The sequence below is a fragment of the Podarcis tiliguerta genome, assembly GCF_965153285.1.
Source record: "Podarcis tiliguerta genome assembly, chromosome: 12".
Classification (NCBI taxonomy): Eukaryota; Metazoa; Chordata; class Lepidosauria; order Squamata; family Lacertidae; genus Podarcis; species Podarcis tiliguerta.
The window spans coordinates 59,497,894-59,516,573 of record NC_139545.1 but is presented as its reverse complement, the minus strand read 5'-3'; the positions used below and the strand labels follow the sequence as shown (position 1 = coordinate 59,516,573).

Sequence of the window (18,680 nt, the reverse complement as noted above, 5' to 3'; positions counted from 1 at the left end):
AGATGTTGTTGTTGAGTCGTTGAGTCATGTCCGCCTCTTCGTGACCCCCTGGACCAGAGCACGCCAGGCACTCCTGTCTTCCACTGCCTCCCTCATGCTGGTAGCTTCGAGAACACTGTCCCACCATCTCGTCCTCTGTCGTCCTCTTCTCCTTGTGCCCTCCATCTTTCCCAACATCAGGGTCTTTTCCAGGGAGTCTTCTCTTCTCATGAGGTGGCCAAAGTATTGGAGCCTCAGCTTCACGATCTGTCCTTCCAGTGAGCACTCAGGGCTGATTTCCTTCAGAATAGAGAGGTTTGATCTTCTTGCAGTCCATGGGACTCTCAAGAGTCTCCTCCAGCACCAGAATTCAAAAGCATCCATTCTTCAGCCATCAGCCTTCTTTATGGTCCAGCTCTCACTTCCATACATCACGACTGGGAAAACCAGAGCTTTAATCATATGGACCTTTGTTGGCAAGGTGATGTCTCTGCTTTTTAAGATGCTTTTTAAGATGCTTTTTAAGACATAGCAGATAGCTCCATCCATAGAGACTCTCGATCTCAGGGTCATGGGTTTGAATCCCAAGTTGAGCAAAAAGATTGCTGTATTGCAGTGGGTTGGGCTAGATGACCCTCATTGACCCTTCCAACTCTGATTCTGTAAGAAGAGCCTACTGGATGAGGCCAAGGGCTCGTCTAGTCCAACACCCTCTAGTTCTTCCAGTCACCGACCAGATGCCCATTACGGAGAACCTGCAAGCAGGATTTTTTCAGAAGTTGCCTTTAGGAGACAGAGATGAACTCCTCTCCTGGCCTGGAGCGGAATTCGAGTGCAAGAACCTCTTTCTCCCCTCTGGGATTCAGAAGCATGGCTGACTGTGGAGGCAGAGCGGAGCCCTTGTGGTCAGTCGCCACCCCTAGCCCTCTCCTCCTCCAGGAATTTGTATAATCCTTCAACCATGAATTTGTATAATCCTTCAACCATGAATTTGTATAATCCTTCAACCAGGTTGGTTGAAGCCATCGCTTCTTCCAGTGGCAGGGAGTTCCACCATCGGACTCTGCCCCGTGTGAAGGTCTTTCTCTGATCTGTTCTAATGCATTGCCAGTGACACATTTGATGCTCTACCAGGCAAATGAGGGAGGGGGCTCTTTGTGGGTCACCTGTTTCCTCTTTTCCAGGCACCTCTGTGAGATTTAACACTTCTGTCTGAAAGGGTGGAATAAACGCTTGAAAGCCCTTTATTTCCACATCTGCACCCCGTGCATAAGAGCTCGGAGAAAGGAGCTTCTTGATAATCAATAATCACATGTCAGTTGCCAGATCAGGGAGGAGGCTGGACTCCCGGCAATGGCTTTGCATGCCAGAGCGCGCATGTTTGGGCGCATGTCTGCAGACATTCACACGTGTGTGACCGGCTGCTCGGAAGTGAAGGCATCACGCGATGGCATGCGCTGGACCTCCAGCCTCAAATGGGCAGATTTACACCTATCCCTGTCATTAACTGGGAACAAATGCCAGGCTGTCGTTGCAAAGTGTTCTCCGCAGCATTTTCCTCCTCCCCACGTGGGTCTGCGCATGGAATGTGGCTCTTTCTTCCTTCCTGAGCCACAACCCCCTTTATCCTTCTTGGTTCTGCAGGGAAACTCAGCTACTCCCGCCTCTCTGGCATTTCCAGCCAGTGAGAGGAGTCATAGCAATGACTGGCATCTGGGAAGAGGGATCCAGCCAATAGACACGGAGAAAGCCAGAGCAAAACAAACATTCCTCAAGCCTTTTCTGCTGCTCTTTCTGCTTCCTGCCTTGCAGAGATTCCGCTCTGGGATCCAGCATTTTGGCGCAGACCCGGGTCCTACTTCATAGCCCAAAACAAAAACGTCTTCTAAGTCTGTAAACGTTTAAAATGCACTGTTGATGCCAATGCAGATGTGCTGGCCCATCTGGCAGGTGGCTGAGAGAGGGCAGCTTATGCCAGCCCTGCAAAGTAGGCCACTTTTTCTTTTTTGTTGTTGTTAGAGCGTTTATTAATTTTACAATAAAAACATCAAATTAGCATATCAAATCATAATCCAATAAAAATAAAAAACTAACATAAAAACAAATCCAATTGTATTCTGAATTTAATTCTAATTTTGCGACTTCCCACAGCCTGAACGTCAAAGCAACTCCCAAGTCTCAGTCCGGCCTCTCACGATATTTCCATATTTCCATCACTTTTTCTTTTCCTGAAGGGAGGGGGACAGGGCTGGTGCCCTGCTATTCTTATTATACAGATAGTTTTAATTCTATCAATGTTTAATTGTTTTTCGTCACCCCCCATGTCTTTATCGGTTCTTATTTTATCTGTAAGCTACCTTGAGTACCTGTCAGAGAAAAAGGCAGAGGAATAATCATCATCATCATCATCATCATCATCATCTGGTGACGTGGGTGGGGTGTGATTGTGAAGTCGCTTGCAGGAGGAGCGCAATTAATGAAGGGCTGGAGCAGAGGCGGGGGGGGGGATAAGTGAGGGCTTCAGCAGTGACCAGAAGGGTGATGGGTGATGTCTGGATGGGTGCCCGACCCACCCTTGGGTGCACAGCAGAAGGACCCCATTGCGCCTGGCAGAAGGGCAGACCTGGAGGAGGAGCTGGTTCTGAGCTGCGATCCTTGGCTAGATGCCCTTTGGGGACCCTTCCTCACTCGGCGGCGGCGCCGGGATCCGTCCACTATAAGCAGAGCTTGCGGGGCTGTTCTTCCGCAGGCGGGTTTTCTGCACTGCGAGGAGGGAGAGATGCAGCCGGGGGGGGGGGGAGGCGGACGGAGCGGCTTGGAAGGGGGAGGGGCGTGCGGGGGCGGAGCTCCTTCCTGCCCCCCCCCCCGTCCCCGAATGACGCGCGAGCCCAACTGCGCAGCCCCTCCGGATCCACGACTGACGTCGGGACAGGCGGGCGTCACTCACCCCCCCTCCCCAAATCCCCCGGACGTTTCTCCAGGCGCCAGCAGCCTGGCAGGGGGGGCACCCTCGCCCTCGCCTTGCCTGTGATGGGGGGAGGGGCTTGGGCCCCCTGTCCTCAGATCTCCCCCCCGCCCCACATGCTTCCCGGCGCCGAGTCAGTTTTGCTCAGAGGCGACCCGCTGAAATGAAGGGACCCATCTCAGTCCCGTTGCTACTATCGGCCGGGGGCCAGCAGTTGAGAGCACCCAATGGGTCTACTCTTGAGTAGAACGTGCATCCCACGCGAAAGACCTTCACCAGAGGCTTTGAAGCAGGGGTCGGGGGCCGCCTGTCATGGGTGCTTGAGAGTCCTGCCTTGCAGGGGTTGGGCTGGATGACCCTCGGGGTCCCTCCCCATGCGCCATTCTGTGATTCTGTTGTTGTTGTTTAGTCGTTTAGTCGTGTCCGACTCTTCGTGACCCCCTGGACCAGAGCATGCCAGGCCCTCCTGTCTTCCACTGCCTCCCGCAGTTTGGTCAAACTCATGCTGGTAGCTTCGAGAACACTGTCCCACCATCTCGTCCTCTGTCGTCCCCTTCTCCTTGCGCCCTCCATCTTTCCCAACATCAGGGTCTTTTCCAGGGAGTCTTCTCTTCTTATGAGGTGGCCAAAGTCTTGGAGCCTCAGCTTCAGGATCTGTCCTTCCAGTGAGTACTCAGGGCTGATTTCCTTCAGAATGGAGAGGTTTGATCTTCTTGCAGTCCATGGGACTCTCCAGAGTCTCCTCCAGCACCAGAATTCAAAAGCATCTATTATTTGGCAATTCTGTGATTCTATTCTGTGATTCTACAACTCCCAATTTGCTTTTCTCTTGGTCTCCTGGCTGGAGCCCTAAGAGAAGCCCCTCTTGCTCCTCTTCCCCCGCTCAAAGCGTCTCCTCAGTCAGGACATGGGGAGGACAACCCCCCCCCTAGGATGCCCCCAAAGCAAGTGGGAGAGTGAGGGACACAGAGGTAGCTCAGCTGGTAGAGCAGAAGACCCTTAATCTCAGGGTTAATCCCTGGTGAACTGGTGCCTTCTTGCTAACTTTTTTTGTCTGGTTTTACTGCTGCAAACTGCTTTGATCATTTGTCCGTGACACAGAGGCATACAAGTCTTTTTACAAATAAATGCGCCATCCAGGTGCCGATATTGAAAGGCCTTGATGGGGCTTTGCACAGTGGCAGCAGGGGAGACTGCAGAAGACAGCAGCCGGGGTCTGCAACTTGTGGGACTCTCTGCCACAAGATGTGGCCACCCGCGACTCAGAAGCCTTTCCAAGGAGGAGAGGGGGCTCTGGTCAGCTGAGTGAGTCAAGAGGGCTCCTTGAGGCAGCTCTTGCCCCATGGTCCCAGGGGCTTCAGGGGAGACCCTTCTCACTCCCTTCCCCCCAGGAGGGCAGAGCTGAAGGGCAGCAGGTGCCTCTGAGCAGGGATGGTTTTCTGAGAGAGACTCCTGTGTGGCACCTCCCAGCTAAGAAACTGGCTGTGTGGCAGCCCTGACTTCTGTGTCACATGCAGATGATTGATGCCCTTGATGAGGCAGGCTTTGTTGCAAGGGGGAGGCGGATTGGGGCCCCAGAGATCTCTGCTGACCTGCTGAACTCTGGCACAGAAACCAGAAGGCAAAGGAAAGCTCAGGTCCGTCCGCCAAGTGGCCTCGGCTGCCCTCCAGTGGCCATCATAGAATTGTACAGGTTGGAAGAGACCACGAGGATCGGCTGCTCCAGCCCCTGCAATGCAGGAATCTTTTGCCCAGCGTGGGGCTCGAACCCGTGACCCTGAGATAATAATAAATAATAATAATACATTTTTATTTATATCCCGCCCTCCCCAGCCGAAGCTAGGCTCAGAGCGGCTAACAACAGTAAAAATAACACAGTTTACATAAAATCACAATCAATTAATTGAAATACACTCTAAAATCAATTCAGAATCAAATTAATGGCAACCAATTTGCTAGAATTCTGTGAGGATTGCCGAAGGAGGAGGTCAGACTGTGCCTTGGCCAAAGGCCAGGTGGAACAGCTCTGTCTTGCAGGCCCTGTGGAAAGATGTCAAGTCCCGCAGGGCCCTAGTCTCTTGTGACAGAGCGTTCCACCAGATCGGAGCCATGGCCGAAAAAGCCCTGGCTCTAGTTGAGGCCAGCCTAACTTCTCTGTGGCCCGGGACCTTCAGGATGTTTTTATTTGAAGACCGTAGGTTCCTCTGTGGGGCATACCAGGAGAGGCGGTCCCGTAGGTACGAGGGTCCTAGGCCGCATAGGGCTTTAAAGGTTAAAACCAGCACCTTAAACCTGATCCTGTACTCCACCGGGAGCCAGTGCAGCTGGTATAGCACCGGATGAATGTGATCTCGCAGCGAGGACCCCGTAAGGAGTCTCGCTGCAGCATTCTGCACCCGCTGGAGTTTCTGGGTCAGTCTCAAGGGCAGCCCCACGTAGAGCGAGTTACAATAATCCAGTCTGGAGGTGACCGTCGCGTGGATCACAGTGGCCAGGTCAGGGTGAGAGAGGTAAGGAGCTGAAGAGTCTCGGGCTCTGCTGACTGAGCTACCCCACTGCAGGCTGGTGCAGACAACAGGGCCTCTGCGTTGGGGGGCTTTCTATGGGGAGACAGCCAGGAGCAAGATTTGGAGCAGAGCAATGAGGGCAGATTCCTCCGCTTCTTAAGAGATCTTGCAAGGCACCTGCGGCTTCAAAGCTGCTCTGTGGACTTTGCTGCCCTCAAACAGGTTTTATTATCCTTCAGTCAATTTTTGATGTACCAAATGGTGTCCCCTGCGCTGCCCTGTGCCTCGAAAGAAGCCAAAGACTTTTAGCGGGGCTGCCGACAGCTGCGGCTGCATTGCGGGGCTGAACCATCAGGATGGTTAAGTGGGATTGAGAATAAAATGAGAGAGAGGACACCCTGTGCGGCTTGTCCGAAAATTCCATGTTTGAGATAATCCAACGCAGATTGTTAAGACAACGGAGTCCAAGAACTTGGCAGCCAAATTGGGAAGAACACCTGGACAAGTCTGGGGATTGTAAGAGAAGGCTGGGCCGATTTTTCTCTCCCCTTCGACCAACCCAAATGCAGTGGCGTAGCGTGGGTTGTCAGCACCCGGGGCAAGGCAAGTAATTTGCGCCCCCTAACCCATGGATTTGCGCCCCCTAACCCTAACCCCCAGGTGTTGCGCCCGGTGCGGCCGGCCCCCCCTGCACCCCCACGCTATGCCACTGCCCAAATGGACGCAGGGCCAAGATGCTGGCGAGACTGAATGGCTTGTCCTCAGCAGCGCTGCAGGGGAGATTCCAGAAAACAGCACTGGCAGGAAGAATGTGCCTCTCTGGACAGAGACAAATGGAATCAGTTTTTTGCACTGACCCTGGTATCTGACAGTTCGATCTATGTTTATTTGTCAGTTGGTTGCTATTAGGAATTCGGACAAATGCGAGGTGGCCTGCCTTATGTTTACTCAGGATGGAGGGAGTAGCCAAGTTTCTGCAACCTGCAGTGAGGATTGTGAATGCTCGATGGCACTAACTTGAGTGTCAGATGCAGGGTATTTTTATGGGATGTTTTGTATTGAACCCTCCTGGAATCTTGTAGAGTGATACGTCGGGTTACAGACACTTCAGGTTACAGACTCCGCTAACCCAGAAATAGGACCTTGGGTTAAGAACTTTGCTTCAGGATGAGAACAGAAATTGTGCAGCAGTGGCACCGGCGGCAGCAGGAGGACCCATTAGCTAAAGTGGTGCTTCATGTTAAGAACAGTTTCAGGTTAAGAACAGACCTCCAGAACGAATTAAGTTCATAACCCGAGGTACCACTGTACGTATGCCAATAAAGGCTTGAGAATCGGAGTCACTCCGGTGGGCTGAGTCTCTGTGAAGGGGCTCCAGGAGTGACCCCCTTTTCCCGAACCTGGGTGGGTTGCTGTGCCTCCGTGCCCCTTCAGAGGCCGCCTCTACTGGCCAAAGGCAGACTGGACTTTCACACATGAAGAGGCCCCTTGGGCAAGCGGCAAAGTCCAAGGGGAGGAACTTGCGCCGCTCTATGTGGACGTTGGCCGCGGATCCAACAAGCCAGCTCTACGTGGCTGCTTCCGGTGGGTAGGAAATGGCGTGTGCCACCTCCTGCAAACCTCGGATTGGCCACCAATGCCCAGGGTGTGCCAAGGCAGCCTGGCAGGCGGATCTGCGGCTGTCAATATAAAGGGAGGCTGTGAGCTTCTGCCTGGGGAATATTTTATTTCCTAAATTTTATACACCAGTTGCTGGGAAAAACAAATCAACCCCAATCTCCATCAATAAAATAGGAAAAATTTAAAACTTTCAAAGAGTTAAAATAACAACAGGCAAACCCCCCAGTAAAGCTCACATTAGCTTCCTAAGCAACTGGAAGGGTTATCCAAATACAAATGTTTTTAGCAGGTGCCAGAAAGATTGCCGTAAAGGCACCTGCTTGCTATCAATAGGCAGGGAGTTCCAAAGTGTAGGTGCCAAGGTCACGCAAAACGATTATGTGGTCCCTGTAACGGCTATGGCATTACTCGTGTGCAGGGGGCTCTTCTGGTGGAAGCTGCCCCAGACAAATGCACCTGAGCCAAAGATGTTGCTCCTCAGCGGAGGCAGAGACGGCTGCCCATCCTCCTTCGCCTCCTCCACCCAGAAGCTTCCGTGCACTGGCTGTTGGCAGAAGCGACGCTTAGTGGCAGAGCCCCCTGCTTTCATAGAATCACAGAATTGTAGACTTGGAAGGGACCCCAGGGATCATCTAGTCCAACCCCCTGCAATGAAGGCACCTCAGCTCAAGCATCCATGACAGACGGCGGTCCAACCTCTGCTTAAAAGCCTCCAAGGAAGGAGAGGCCACAACCTCCCAAAGGAGACTGTTCCAGACAGCTCTCTTATTGTCAGAAACTTCGTCGGAATCTCAATTCTTGTAACTTGAAGCCCTGGGTTCGAGTCCTACCCTCCGGAGCAGGAGGCTCTTTTGTGTGCAGTCCCAGGTGAGTGAGAGCCCCTCGCCAGAGGAAAGGCCCCTGGGCTGCGTGGATTAACCTTTCCTTGACCTGGGGGGCCTTATCTTTGCGCAGAGCTGGCCGGGCTCCGGGCTGGGCCTCGACGGTCCAGCAGAGGGTGCTGTTGCATTAGGAAAGAAACGGCTCGGGGGTTCGGAAGGTCTGGGGCCGGGTTTGGGGGTGGGGGCTAATGGGTGCCCGTCCCTCCTGGCAGAGGCCCAACTCAGGGGCCGGGTTTGGAGTCTCCAGAACTGGCCCCACAGCGAGCCTTTCTGGAGCGGATCTGGCCCGCAGCCTCCCAGACGGCCGAGCCCGGTTTGCCTTTCCTCCGGCCCCACCGCGCAGCTCCTCGCCCCGGGGCTGGGTGGCCCGACGGCTCGCCCTCTTCCTCTGCTACCCCGCCGTGGGAGCCGCGCCGCTGCCGGCCCGCTCCGTCTTGGGCGAGGCCGCCTTCCCAGCTGCGCGCCGTCGGGCCTCCGCTCCGGGCAGGGCGGGATCCGCGCCAGAGTTTGCGAGGCGCTGCCGGGGCCAGGCCCGGGCACGTCGCTGCCTGGCGCGGGCTGCGATGCGCGAGCCAGAGGAGGCTCTGCCAGCGACGGGGCCAGGCCAGCGCGGACGCGGCGGCGGCGGCATGGGGCGCGGGGCCGCCCGGGCCCGGCCGTGAGCCCCGCGGGGATGCCCAGCAGCGGCAGCAGCCGGCCAGGGCGCGCCGTCGAGGATGGCTGCCGAGGGCTGGCGCTGGCGTGAAGCGGGCCGCCCGCCGGGGACCCCCCGCGCCTGCCCGCGCCGCGCCGTCAGCGTGTGCGAGTCGCTGGACCTGCAAGGCGTGCCCGCCGTCCAGGCGGCCCTCAAGGCGGCCGAGCGCCAGCGCCAGCGCCCCAAGAGCCTCTGCGCGGTGGGCAACGGGCTGGGCGTCGGGCCCCTCGGAGCCGCCCGGCCCCCGACGCGAGCGCGCAGCGGCTTCCTGGACTTCCTGCGCCTCCGCTCGCCCCGACGGCACGACGACGAAGGCGCGCCCCCGCGCCCGGCCAGCGCCGCCTTCCCGCCGGCCGAGGCGCCCCCGACGGAGCCCGGGGGGTTCCTGCGCGGCGGCTCGCTGTGGGGCAGCCGGCGCTGGAACCTGTTCGGCGCCCGCGCCGACGGGGCGCGCAAGGGCCTCAGCTCGCTGCGCAAGAGCTTCAGCTTCCGCCTGCGCCGCGGCCACGAGCTGCACCGCTCGGGCTCCGGCCTGCTGCGCCCCGCGCGCCTCCGCACCCGCAGCGAGGGCGACGCCAGCTCCCTGCACACCTTCCCCAGCAAGCGGGACCTGCTCTACCCCGACGCCGCGCAGCCCCGCGGGGACCGGGCGCGCCCCGACGGCGGCGGCGGAGGAGGAGCAGGCAGCCTCTGGAAGCTGCTGGCGGGCCGCCTCCGGCGCCGAGAGCGCTGCGCGGGCCGCTCCTTCAGCCCCCTCGACCCCCGCGCCAGCCCCGCCAGCGCCCTCTGGAGCCTCCCGGGGGCCGAGCCCGTCCTCGTCTCGGTGGGGAGCCGCCGCAGCAGCGGGAGGGCGCCCGGTAAGGACGGAGAAAAGCCGGGGGTGGTGAGTGGGGGGACACCCCTGAAGCGGCACCAAGGCTGTGATCTTCTTTTGGGGGGGGGGTCTGGGAAGGTGGAGGGTATTCTATTTAATGGATTTCTTTGTTGCATATGTATCCCACTCGTTTCTCCAGGCCTGCGTATTCCTCCTCCGCCCCACAACAGACCTGCTAGGTAGGCTGGGCGCCGAGGAAGTGACTGGCCACTTCATGGCTGAGCGGGTGGATTTGAACCGTGGTCTCTCCCAGGTCCTCCTCTGACCATTGAAGCAGAGGTTGGCTGGTCAGTTTAATAAAGTTAAACTGTGGAACTCCCTGCCACAAGAGATAGGGATGGCTGTAAAAGAATTCATGGAGGAGACGGCTTTTAATAGCTACCAGCCAGGATGGCTCTGTTTTGCCTCCACAGTCAGAGGCAGCAATGCACCTGAATCCCAGTTGCTGGAAACCCCAGGCGGGGACAGCATTGCTCTTGAGTTCGAATCCCGGTTGCTGGTTTCCATTTGAGGCCTCTGGTTGGCCACTGTGAGAACAGGAGGAACTTTCTGGCAGTAAGAGCTTTTAGACAAGGGTCCTTTTCTCCTTCCTTGGAGGTTTTTAAGCAGAGCTTGGTTGGACACCTGTCATGGATGCTTGAGCTGAGATTCCTGCCTTGCAGGGGGTTGGACTGGATGACCCTCGGGGTCCCTTCTGTGACTCTATTTTTCTGTGATTCTATGACCCTAACCACTGCTCCACCACTGGCTCTGGGGCATCGTAGCTCAGTGACAGAACACCCTCTCCGCATGCAGAACGTTCCTGCCTCAGTCCCCGCCGGCAGCTGCACACAGGGCTGGGAACGCCACCAGTGCTGCCAGTCTGGGTTGGCAATGCTGAGTATAGAGGGTTTGAAGGCAGCTCCTTCCTGTGTGTTTTCCTCCTGCCCCCTTGTGTGGTCTATGCCTAAACTCTCGCTTGTAACTTTTTAGCCCCACCTACAGTATGCTGAAATAATTGTTATGATTGCAGTTTTGACTGGTTGTCTACCCAGCAACCCTGCAGAGTAGGCTGCTAGCATTGCTAGGTTGTTAATTGGGACTGGGCTTGCTGGAGGGCAGCTGGCAGGAGTCCATGCCTTTTTCGGGGGGGGGGGGTTAGACCCAGTGGCAACCTGCAGACCCCGTGAGAGCCGTTGGTCAAAGTCCCACTGTGGCCAAGGAGTGTCCTGGGCTGGGGAGAGATTTTGAGGCTGTGCCAGGAGGACTTTTGCCCTCGGTGCCAATGTAGCTCTGGAGGGAGGCTGGACAGCCAAACTCTCTTGCTGGGCGGGGGGTGGGGGGCGCTTAGCTGGAGTCTGTCTGGAAGCTGGCAAGGGAGGGGCATGGAAGTGGCGTGGTTTGCAGCGGGAGGGGGCTCCCTTTAAAAGTGTTCTCTTCTCACCCAACCCCACCCTGGCCGTTTTTCTATCTCAGGCTCCTTCCTTGGAGATTTTTAGCAGAGGTTAGAGGGTCGCTTGTCAGGGATGCTTCAGCAGTGATTCCTGCCAGGGTGGATTTGATGGAAATCAAATCGAATTAAATCACAATTTAAATAACTAGTCAGTAAGACTTGATTTAAATCTCTCTCTCTATATATATATTTTTTAACAGAAAGACTCATTCTCGCTGGTATAATCTTAATATTTGCAACCAGGTGAAGGTTTCATTTTTGGAATAATTTTCAGAGTAGTTTTTACAGTTATATTTTTTAAAAATACTGATTTGATTATACTATCAGAAATACATAGACAGATAATTATGAAATTATTGTGAGGTTTAATAAGTTAACTGCTTATATTTGGACAACGTTTCTGCTGTAGTTTATCGGAAGGAGAAAAATAATCATTTCCTGAATAACAATTTAAATAATTTATTTAACTGAAACAATAACATTATAACTTATGTATCCATGTTTGTTAACTGTGGTTAAACAATATATATATATATATATATATATGCAGGTTTTGGTGTCCTCGGGTGTCTTCCCGTGTAAAAGTTGGGGTGTCTAGGCGACGTTTCGACGAGGTCTCACTCGTCATCTTCAGGCTGGTGCTTTCGGCTTCTTGTTACTGGAACAGAGCAGGATCTCAGTGTTTGAGTTCCTATAAATACTGTTGAGGAGGTGTGGTGTATAGCCTCCAATGTTCTGGGCAGAGAGGAGGTTCCCAGGCTAGTGTGCCTTTTCTTCTTTTGTTCCTTAATTACTTGAGGGATATCTTGAGTGATTTCTTGAGTGATTTCCTGAATCCCACTTAGGTGGGTCATTAGGTGTGGATTAGTTGCTAAAGCCTTCGTGTCTTGAACTCTTGAACTTTGTGAAGAGTTTTTCTGAGTTTTTCTCCTCTCTGCCCAGAACATTGGAGGCTATACACCACACCTCCTCAACAGTATTTATAGGAACTCAAACACTGAGATCCTGCTCTGTTCCAGTAACAAGAAGCCGAAAGCACCAGCCTGAAGATGACGAGTGAGACCTCGTCGAAACGTCGCCTAGACACCCCAACTTTTACACGGGAAGACACCCGAGGACACCAAAACCTGCATTCCTGTACCCGTGAAAATCTACGAAAGCATATATATATATATATATATATATATATATATCTGAATGAAAAACTTAAATCCTTATTTCCTGATGAGTAACCTTTAGATCAGGCATAGGCAAACTCGGCCCTCCAGCTGTTTTGGGACTACAACTCCCATCATTCCTAGCTAACAGGACCAGTGGTCAGGAATGATGGGAATTGTAGTCCCAAAACATCTGAAGGGCCATGTTTGCCTATGCCTGCTTTAGATTATAATGTAACTTAAACAGAAAACTATCTTTAGAAAGATTTTTCCTCCAGAAGCATTTTATTTTAAACATCTGATTTAAATTTTTAAAATCCAAATTTTTTGATTTAAGAAAAATTCATTGATTTTTATCTACCCTGATTCCTGCATTGCAGGGGGTTGCGCTAGATGCCCTCAGGGGTCCCTTCCAACTCTGATCCTTTCCCTCTGGCTGCTCACAGACCAGCCCCAGACAAGAAGCCAAGGGCAGGCAGGAAGGCAGAGGATATATAGGGATGGCCAGGAATGTGGATGTGGGAGTTTCCACCCGCCACCTTGGGGCCCCCAGAATCGTTGCACCAAGAACCTCTGGAAAGAGCCATTCTCCCTCCTCTCTCCAAGGCCAGATGTGCAGAGCGCCTGGTGCATGGCTGCCCCCTCCCCCCAGCTGACACCCTAGAGGAGAGAGGTGGGTGCCAGCGGACAAAGGATTCTGGGCCTCTGAGCCGCTGCAGCCCTGCACCCCACAGCTTGGCCACATAGGCAGCCGCTGCAGGTTTCTGCACGGTTGGGCGGTTAGAGAACCCAGCAGTGGGCCAGGTGGGGGGGCAGGACAGGCCCCTCGTCGTCGTCCCCCCCCCCCCCCGGCAGCTTCAGGTAGAGGACGCTTTGTTTGGACTGCAGACTCTTGGGCAGTGCACCTGTCTGGGCAAGCAGAAGACCTCTGTCCATAGCTGTCAACTTTTCCCTTTTCTTGCGAGGAATCCTATTCAGAATAAGGGAATTTCCCTTAAAAAGGGGGGAAAGTTGACAGCTATGCCTCTGTCTTCGCTGCCCCTCCAGGCAGGAGTGGGCGAGAGATTCTCTGCCTGAAATCCTTTTGCGCTGCTGCCAGTCCATGCCGGCAGTATGGAGCTGGAGGGGACCCTGCTCTGACTCTGTACAAGGCAGCTGCCCACTCCCCCCTGGTTGCTGCGAGTGGATCCTTCAAGACATGAGGTCCTTGGCTGGGGCAGAAGCTAAAGCAGAGGAGCTGCTGGGGGGAAGGGGGAGCAGAGGGGTCTACTCTGGGGGGGGGAGGGGGCGCAGAAGGAAGAGAGTCATGAGCAGTGCTAGGAACTCAGGTGCACAATCTAATTCCCAAATGGTACCTTAAACCTGGGTACAGTCGCCACCATGGAATGTCTAGGTGCCTTTTCCCAACGAAGTATTATTATTATTATTATTATTATTATTATTATCATCATCATCATCATTATTATCATTATTATTATTACAGTTGTTCGTTGGTTTTCAAGCAGCTTAGTTCACAAACAACTTGGAACTCGAACGTCGCAAACCCAGAAGTAGGTGGTCCAGTTTGCGAACTTGGTCTCAGAAGCTGAACGTCCGGCGCCACTTCTGCGGCTTCCAATTGGCTGCAGGATGCTCCTGGAACCCATCGGAAGTCGTGCCTTGGTTGTCGAACATTTTTGGAAGTCAGACGGAGTTCCGGAAGGCATTCTGTTCGAAAACCAAGGTGCAACTGTAATTCCGTTTCTATGCCACTTTATATTTTAAAGAACAAATCCCAAAGCTGTTCACAACACAAGTAAAACATCGTATAAAACAACCCAGAGCAAAACTAATTCAGGCTTCAAGGAAAATCTTTCATCTGGCCAGATCTGCATGCAATAAAGGGCAGACTAGTCATGGCGGTGGTCCATACGGGGAGGTGTCCAGAGGCTCTGACGAAGCGTTGCCTCTGACGAAGCACAGGCCCAGTGATTTGGGGTGGGAGGTGAAGTGGGTCAGGGACAGCCCCTGGGGTCAGGGCCCCAGAGAGGAGGCCCCAGGCTCTATCTGCCCCCATCCTGGCACCCCAAGGTAGCACCCAAGAGCAGTCTTCGAAATTCACCAGGTGCCAGGCGCATTCTGCACCTGGATTTTGGCCACTTGTGACCAAGTGAAGATGCCAGGATTGGGCCTGACATCACGGCCACCTGGGTCGGGACTGTTTTCACACACTAAGACCCCGCCCTGTACAATTCTATCTGTGATATTTTATCTGCAGAAGCAGAATAAATTTCAGGAACCCAAATGTCATACTGAATAATACGACTTTTGAGCTGTCAGGCCCCCAAATGGCAACCAGGCAATCTATTTTGGCGACTGTCAGCCTGGTTTAAGGGGCCATTTGCCGCCTCGCTGATATACCGGAGTTTCTAGCCCTGGTTTCAGGCCCTGGGGTCTCTACCGGGAGATTCTGCTGGGGGTTTAGGTTCGGGTCCTCTGCATGCCCCATAGCCCTGAGGTCCAGTGGCCTCCCTGAGATGTCTGGAGGGAGCCTCTGGTGGGAAGATGCTGGGTGGAGGCAGGAGGGGCCAAGTGGGAAGCAGATTTGGCACAGGAGGGGCAGGTAGACGTCAGAGGGACGTGCCTGGGCACCCGCCGGTGGGTGAGGTGAGGTCATCATCGCCAGGGATGGCAAGCCAAGCCAAGGAGCTGGGCAGGAGGCCAAACCGGGAGCGTGTGTGTTTTGGGTGGGGGCAGGGATGTCAGGCAACACCTGCGCTCTGTGGAGAGAAGGAAGGGGGCAGGAGGGGGCCGTAGGGCTGGCACAAACCCCTGCCTGAAATCCTGGAGAGCCAAATGCCCCCCCACTTGAAGATTTCCAAGGGTCCTGGCAGACAACCCAATGCTTATTATGCCTGTTGCAGCCACTGCAATGCCAAGTGATTTCTAATTGGCGCTTTTGGCTCTGTGGGTTAAACCACAGAGCCTAGGGCTTGCTGATCAGAAGGTCGGCGGTTTGAATCCCCGTGACGGGGTGAGCTCCCGTTGTTCGGTCCCTGCTCCTGCTAACCTAGCAGTTTGAAAGCACGTCAAGTGCAAGTAGATAAATAGGTACCGCTCCGGCGGGAAGGAAAACGGCGTTTCCGTGCACTGCTCTGGTGTCACCAGAAGCGGCTTAGTCATGCTGGCCACATGACCCAGAAGCTGTACGCTGGCTCCCTCGGCCATGAAAGCGAGATGAGCGCCGCAACCCCAGAGTTGTCCGTGACTGGACCTAATGGTCAGGAGTCCCTTTACCTTTACCTTCTTTAAAACATATTACATTTTATTGCATTGCTGCTGCAATCCACATAATTCAGGTTTTGCTAGTGTTCCTGGCAGAGACGCCTAGGTCCCCCTGAACGAAGCCGGGGGGGGGGGCTGGGGTTGTCACTCCTGCGCTGCATAGATGGACCCACGGCCTGACTCTGCACCAGGCGCCTCCCTCCATTCCACGGTCCCAGTCTGGGCTTTCCTGCGTTTCCTTTCCTTCTGTTTTTTTTTTTTTTTTTTTATAAATATTTATTAAGTTTTACATAAACAATAAAGAACAACATAAACAACACATAACACAGAAAAAATACACAAACATAAAACACAAAAACAACAGTAATAAACAATAAAAATAGAGAAAATTAAAAAAAAAAAAAAAATACCCTTTTTATCTTCATAATGACCTTGCATTTACTTGTTTCTGCGACTTCCCCCAACCTCCCTACTCTGTATTCCAAATCAAATGTTCTGTCTGCAAATTCTTTCCCTCTATCATAATTTAAATTTCTCATCATCTTAAATCCATATCCCATAATTATATTTCCTTCAGTCTAGATTTTAGATCTTTTTCTGTTCACCTTTCTTGCTAAAAACCAGTCACCTTCAGTCCGATATCTTCAAATGTTCATTATCTTGCAGTATTTCTGTAAATAGTCTTTAAATTTCCTCCAATCTTCCCTCACCGTCTCTTCTCCCTGGTCTCTAATCCTGCCGGTCATTTCTGCTGATTCCATGTAGTCGATGACTTTCATCTGCCATTCTTCCAGAGTGGGTAATTCTTCTGTCTTCCAATACTGTGCAATAAGTATTCTTGCTGCTGCTGTAGCATACATAAAGAAAATCCTATCTTTCTTGTGCACCTGTTGGCCAACCATGCCCAGGAGAAAGGCTTCTGGCTTCTTCGAAAATGTGTATTTAAACACTTTTTTCAGCTCATTATAAATCATCTCCCAGAATGCCTTAATCTTAGGGCACGTCCACCAAAGGTGAAAGAATGTGCCTTCAACTTCTTTACATTTCCAACACTTATTATCGGGCAAATGGTAAATTTTCGCAAGCTTGACTGGTGTCATGTACCACCTATATATCATTTTCATTACATTCTCTCTTAGGGCATTAGATGCCGTAAATTTTATACCGGTGGTCCATAACCGTTCCCAGTCAGCAAACATTATATTATGGCCCAAGTCTTGTGCCCATTTAATCATCACTGATTTCACTTCCTCATCCTGTGTATTCCATTTTAGTAGCAAGTTATACATTCTTGACAAAATCTTAGTTTTGGGTTCTAACAATTCTGTCTCCAATTTTGATTTTTCCACCTGGAAGCCAATTTTTCTATCCATTTTAAATGCTTCCATTATTTGATGATAATGGAGCCAATCTCGGACTTTACTTTTTAATTTATCAAAACTCTGTAGTTTCAATTTGTCTCCATCTTGTTCTAAAATCTCCCAATATTTTGGCCAGTTTGCCTCCATATTGAGCTTTTTTAGTGCTTTTGCTTCCATTGGGGACAACCACCTTGGGGTCTTGGTTTCAAGCAAGTCTTTATACCTCATCCAAACTTTAAACAATGCATTCCTAACAATGTGGATTTTAAACATTCTATGCACTTTAACCTTGTCATACCATAGATATGCATGCCAACCAAAAACATTGTTAAATCCTTCTAGATCCAACATGTCAGTGTTTTCAAGAAGTAGCCATTCTTTTAACCAACAAAAGGCTGCCGCCTCATAATAAAGTTATGCTGCATAGATGGACCCACGGCCTGACTCTGCACCAGGCGCCTCCCTCCATTCCACGGTCCCAGTCTGGGCTTTCCTGCGTTTCCTTTCCTTCTGAGCTCCCTTTTTGCAGGCACCTTAATGGGAACCTGCAAGTCAGGATTGTGCCACCTGATTGTGCCACCAGGTCGATGGCTGTCCACGAAAGCTGGTTGTGCCATGATGAATTTGTTAGCCTTCAAGGCCGTACTGCTCCAAAATTTTATTTTTCAAATGACGGACTGACTGATTGATTCTCAGTGAAACATCTGGCTAGTTCAGAGGGTTAAGATTTTTGAAAACTGGGTTAAGATATTTGAAAACTTAAAGACGGAAAGTCCTTTGATCCATGAACCGTCTGCAGATATAGCCTGCGTATTTTTCTTAATGCTGACCATTCATAATGTAGGCATTTTCTTCACGTATGTGAGCAGGGCTGGTTGGGGGGGGGGATGAAGACAAGCAGTACGGTAATTCGCTATAACGTCGTTTGCTGCTGCTGCTCAGGCTGCCCAGAAAAAGCATTTTGGTTACAGAAGTTCATTCCTATTGTGCAAATAAAATATCACAGATAGAATTCTGCAGGATGGGGGTGTGTGAAAACAGTCCCAGTCCAAGGATCCCCAGGTGGCGGAGATGTCAGGCCCCATCCTGGCTCACGGGCATCTTCACTTGGTCGCAAGTGGCCAATAGCCAGGTGCAAAATGTGCCTGGCTAATTTTGAACCCTGGCTACTAGTCAGGATGTCTAGGCTATGCCTCCACAGTCTTGTGTAGCAGAAGACAAAAGGCTGAATTGAGATGCAAAATAAATCTGAGCCCGCAGTGCAGGTGCCCAGGGGGCCTCCCTCCTCCCTACAGCCTGGGCAAAGTGGTGCACCTTCTCCCACCTGTGAGGGCAGGTGCATGGCAAGGCGAGAGCCCCACCCCAGGTGTCTCTTTAGGCCAGGATTTTTATTTGTAAGGAGACTCTCTGAAGCGGCCAGAGAGGCCTTGGGGTTGCTGCAGAGATGCTGCAGTCTCACAGTTGTGGCTTTTGCAGGCGGCGTCTGCATGGCCCTGACAGTTTTCCTTGTTCCGTTTGATGCAATGGTCTCAAATAATGGGTAGCTGTTTTCACTCACAGATATTTTAAATGCTGTTGCGTAGTGCTTCTCTAATATAGCAGTAGCTGACTTTTGCAGTTTTGATCATCTCTGGGTCATTCCTGGAGGAGCAAGTGCCGTTTTGAAACACGCAGAGCTGTAATAAACCTTAATAGTCACCACTTGTGAGAACATGTTTCTCTTCTTTGCTTTCTTTGATTATTATTTTTTACCAGCGGGGGCAAAAATGTCCATTTTGCCATGAAAGCCGATTCCCATATTTCTCCTCCGCCCTCTTTCATGCCCCCCCTTGTGGGTTTTCTGTGTAACCTCCAAGCCTTTGTGTGTAATATTCTTGCTGTTACCCGTAGGAAGTTAATTCCTCGAGTTCCTCGTAGTTCTCTAGAGTGAGGCTTGAGCAGCGAAG

The 18,680-nt window shown here is 52.3% G+C and overlaps 2 protein-coding genes across 3 annotated transcripts in view; one reads left to right on the top strand and one right to left on the bottom strand.

Annotated features, from left to right (window-relative positions):
• LOC310660898 (uncharacterized protein) overlaps positions 1 to 18,680 on the bottom strand; it is a 561,482-nt gene that overhangs the window by 260,384 nt on the left and 282,418 nt on the right. The window lies entirely within an intron of this gene.
• Positions 1 to 18,680, top strand: part of AGAP3 (ArfGAP with GTPase domain, ankyrin repeat and PH domain 3) — a 100,006-nt gene that overhangs the window by 21,245 nt on the left and 60,081 nt on the right. Inside the window, exon 1 of one of the 2 annotated variants that reach the window (XM_083406145.1) lies at positions 8,654 to 9,503. The exons of the other annotated variant lie outside the window; for it this stretch is intronic. Coding sequence (XP_083262271.1) covers positions 8,669 to 9,503 — 835 coding nt within the window. The 5' untranslated portion in view covers positions 8,654 to 8,668. Of the gene's footprint in view, positions 1 to 8,653; positions 9,504 to 18,680 lie in introns of those variants that run through there. 2 annotated transcript variants of the gene reach the window in all.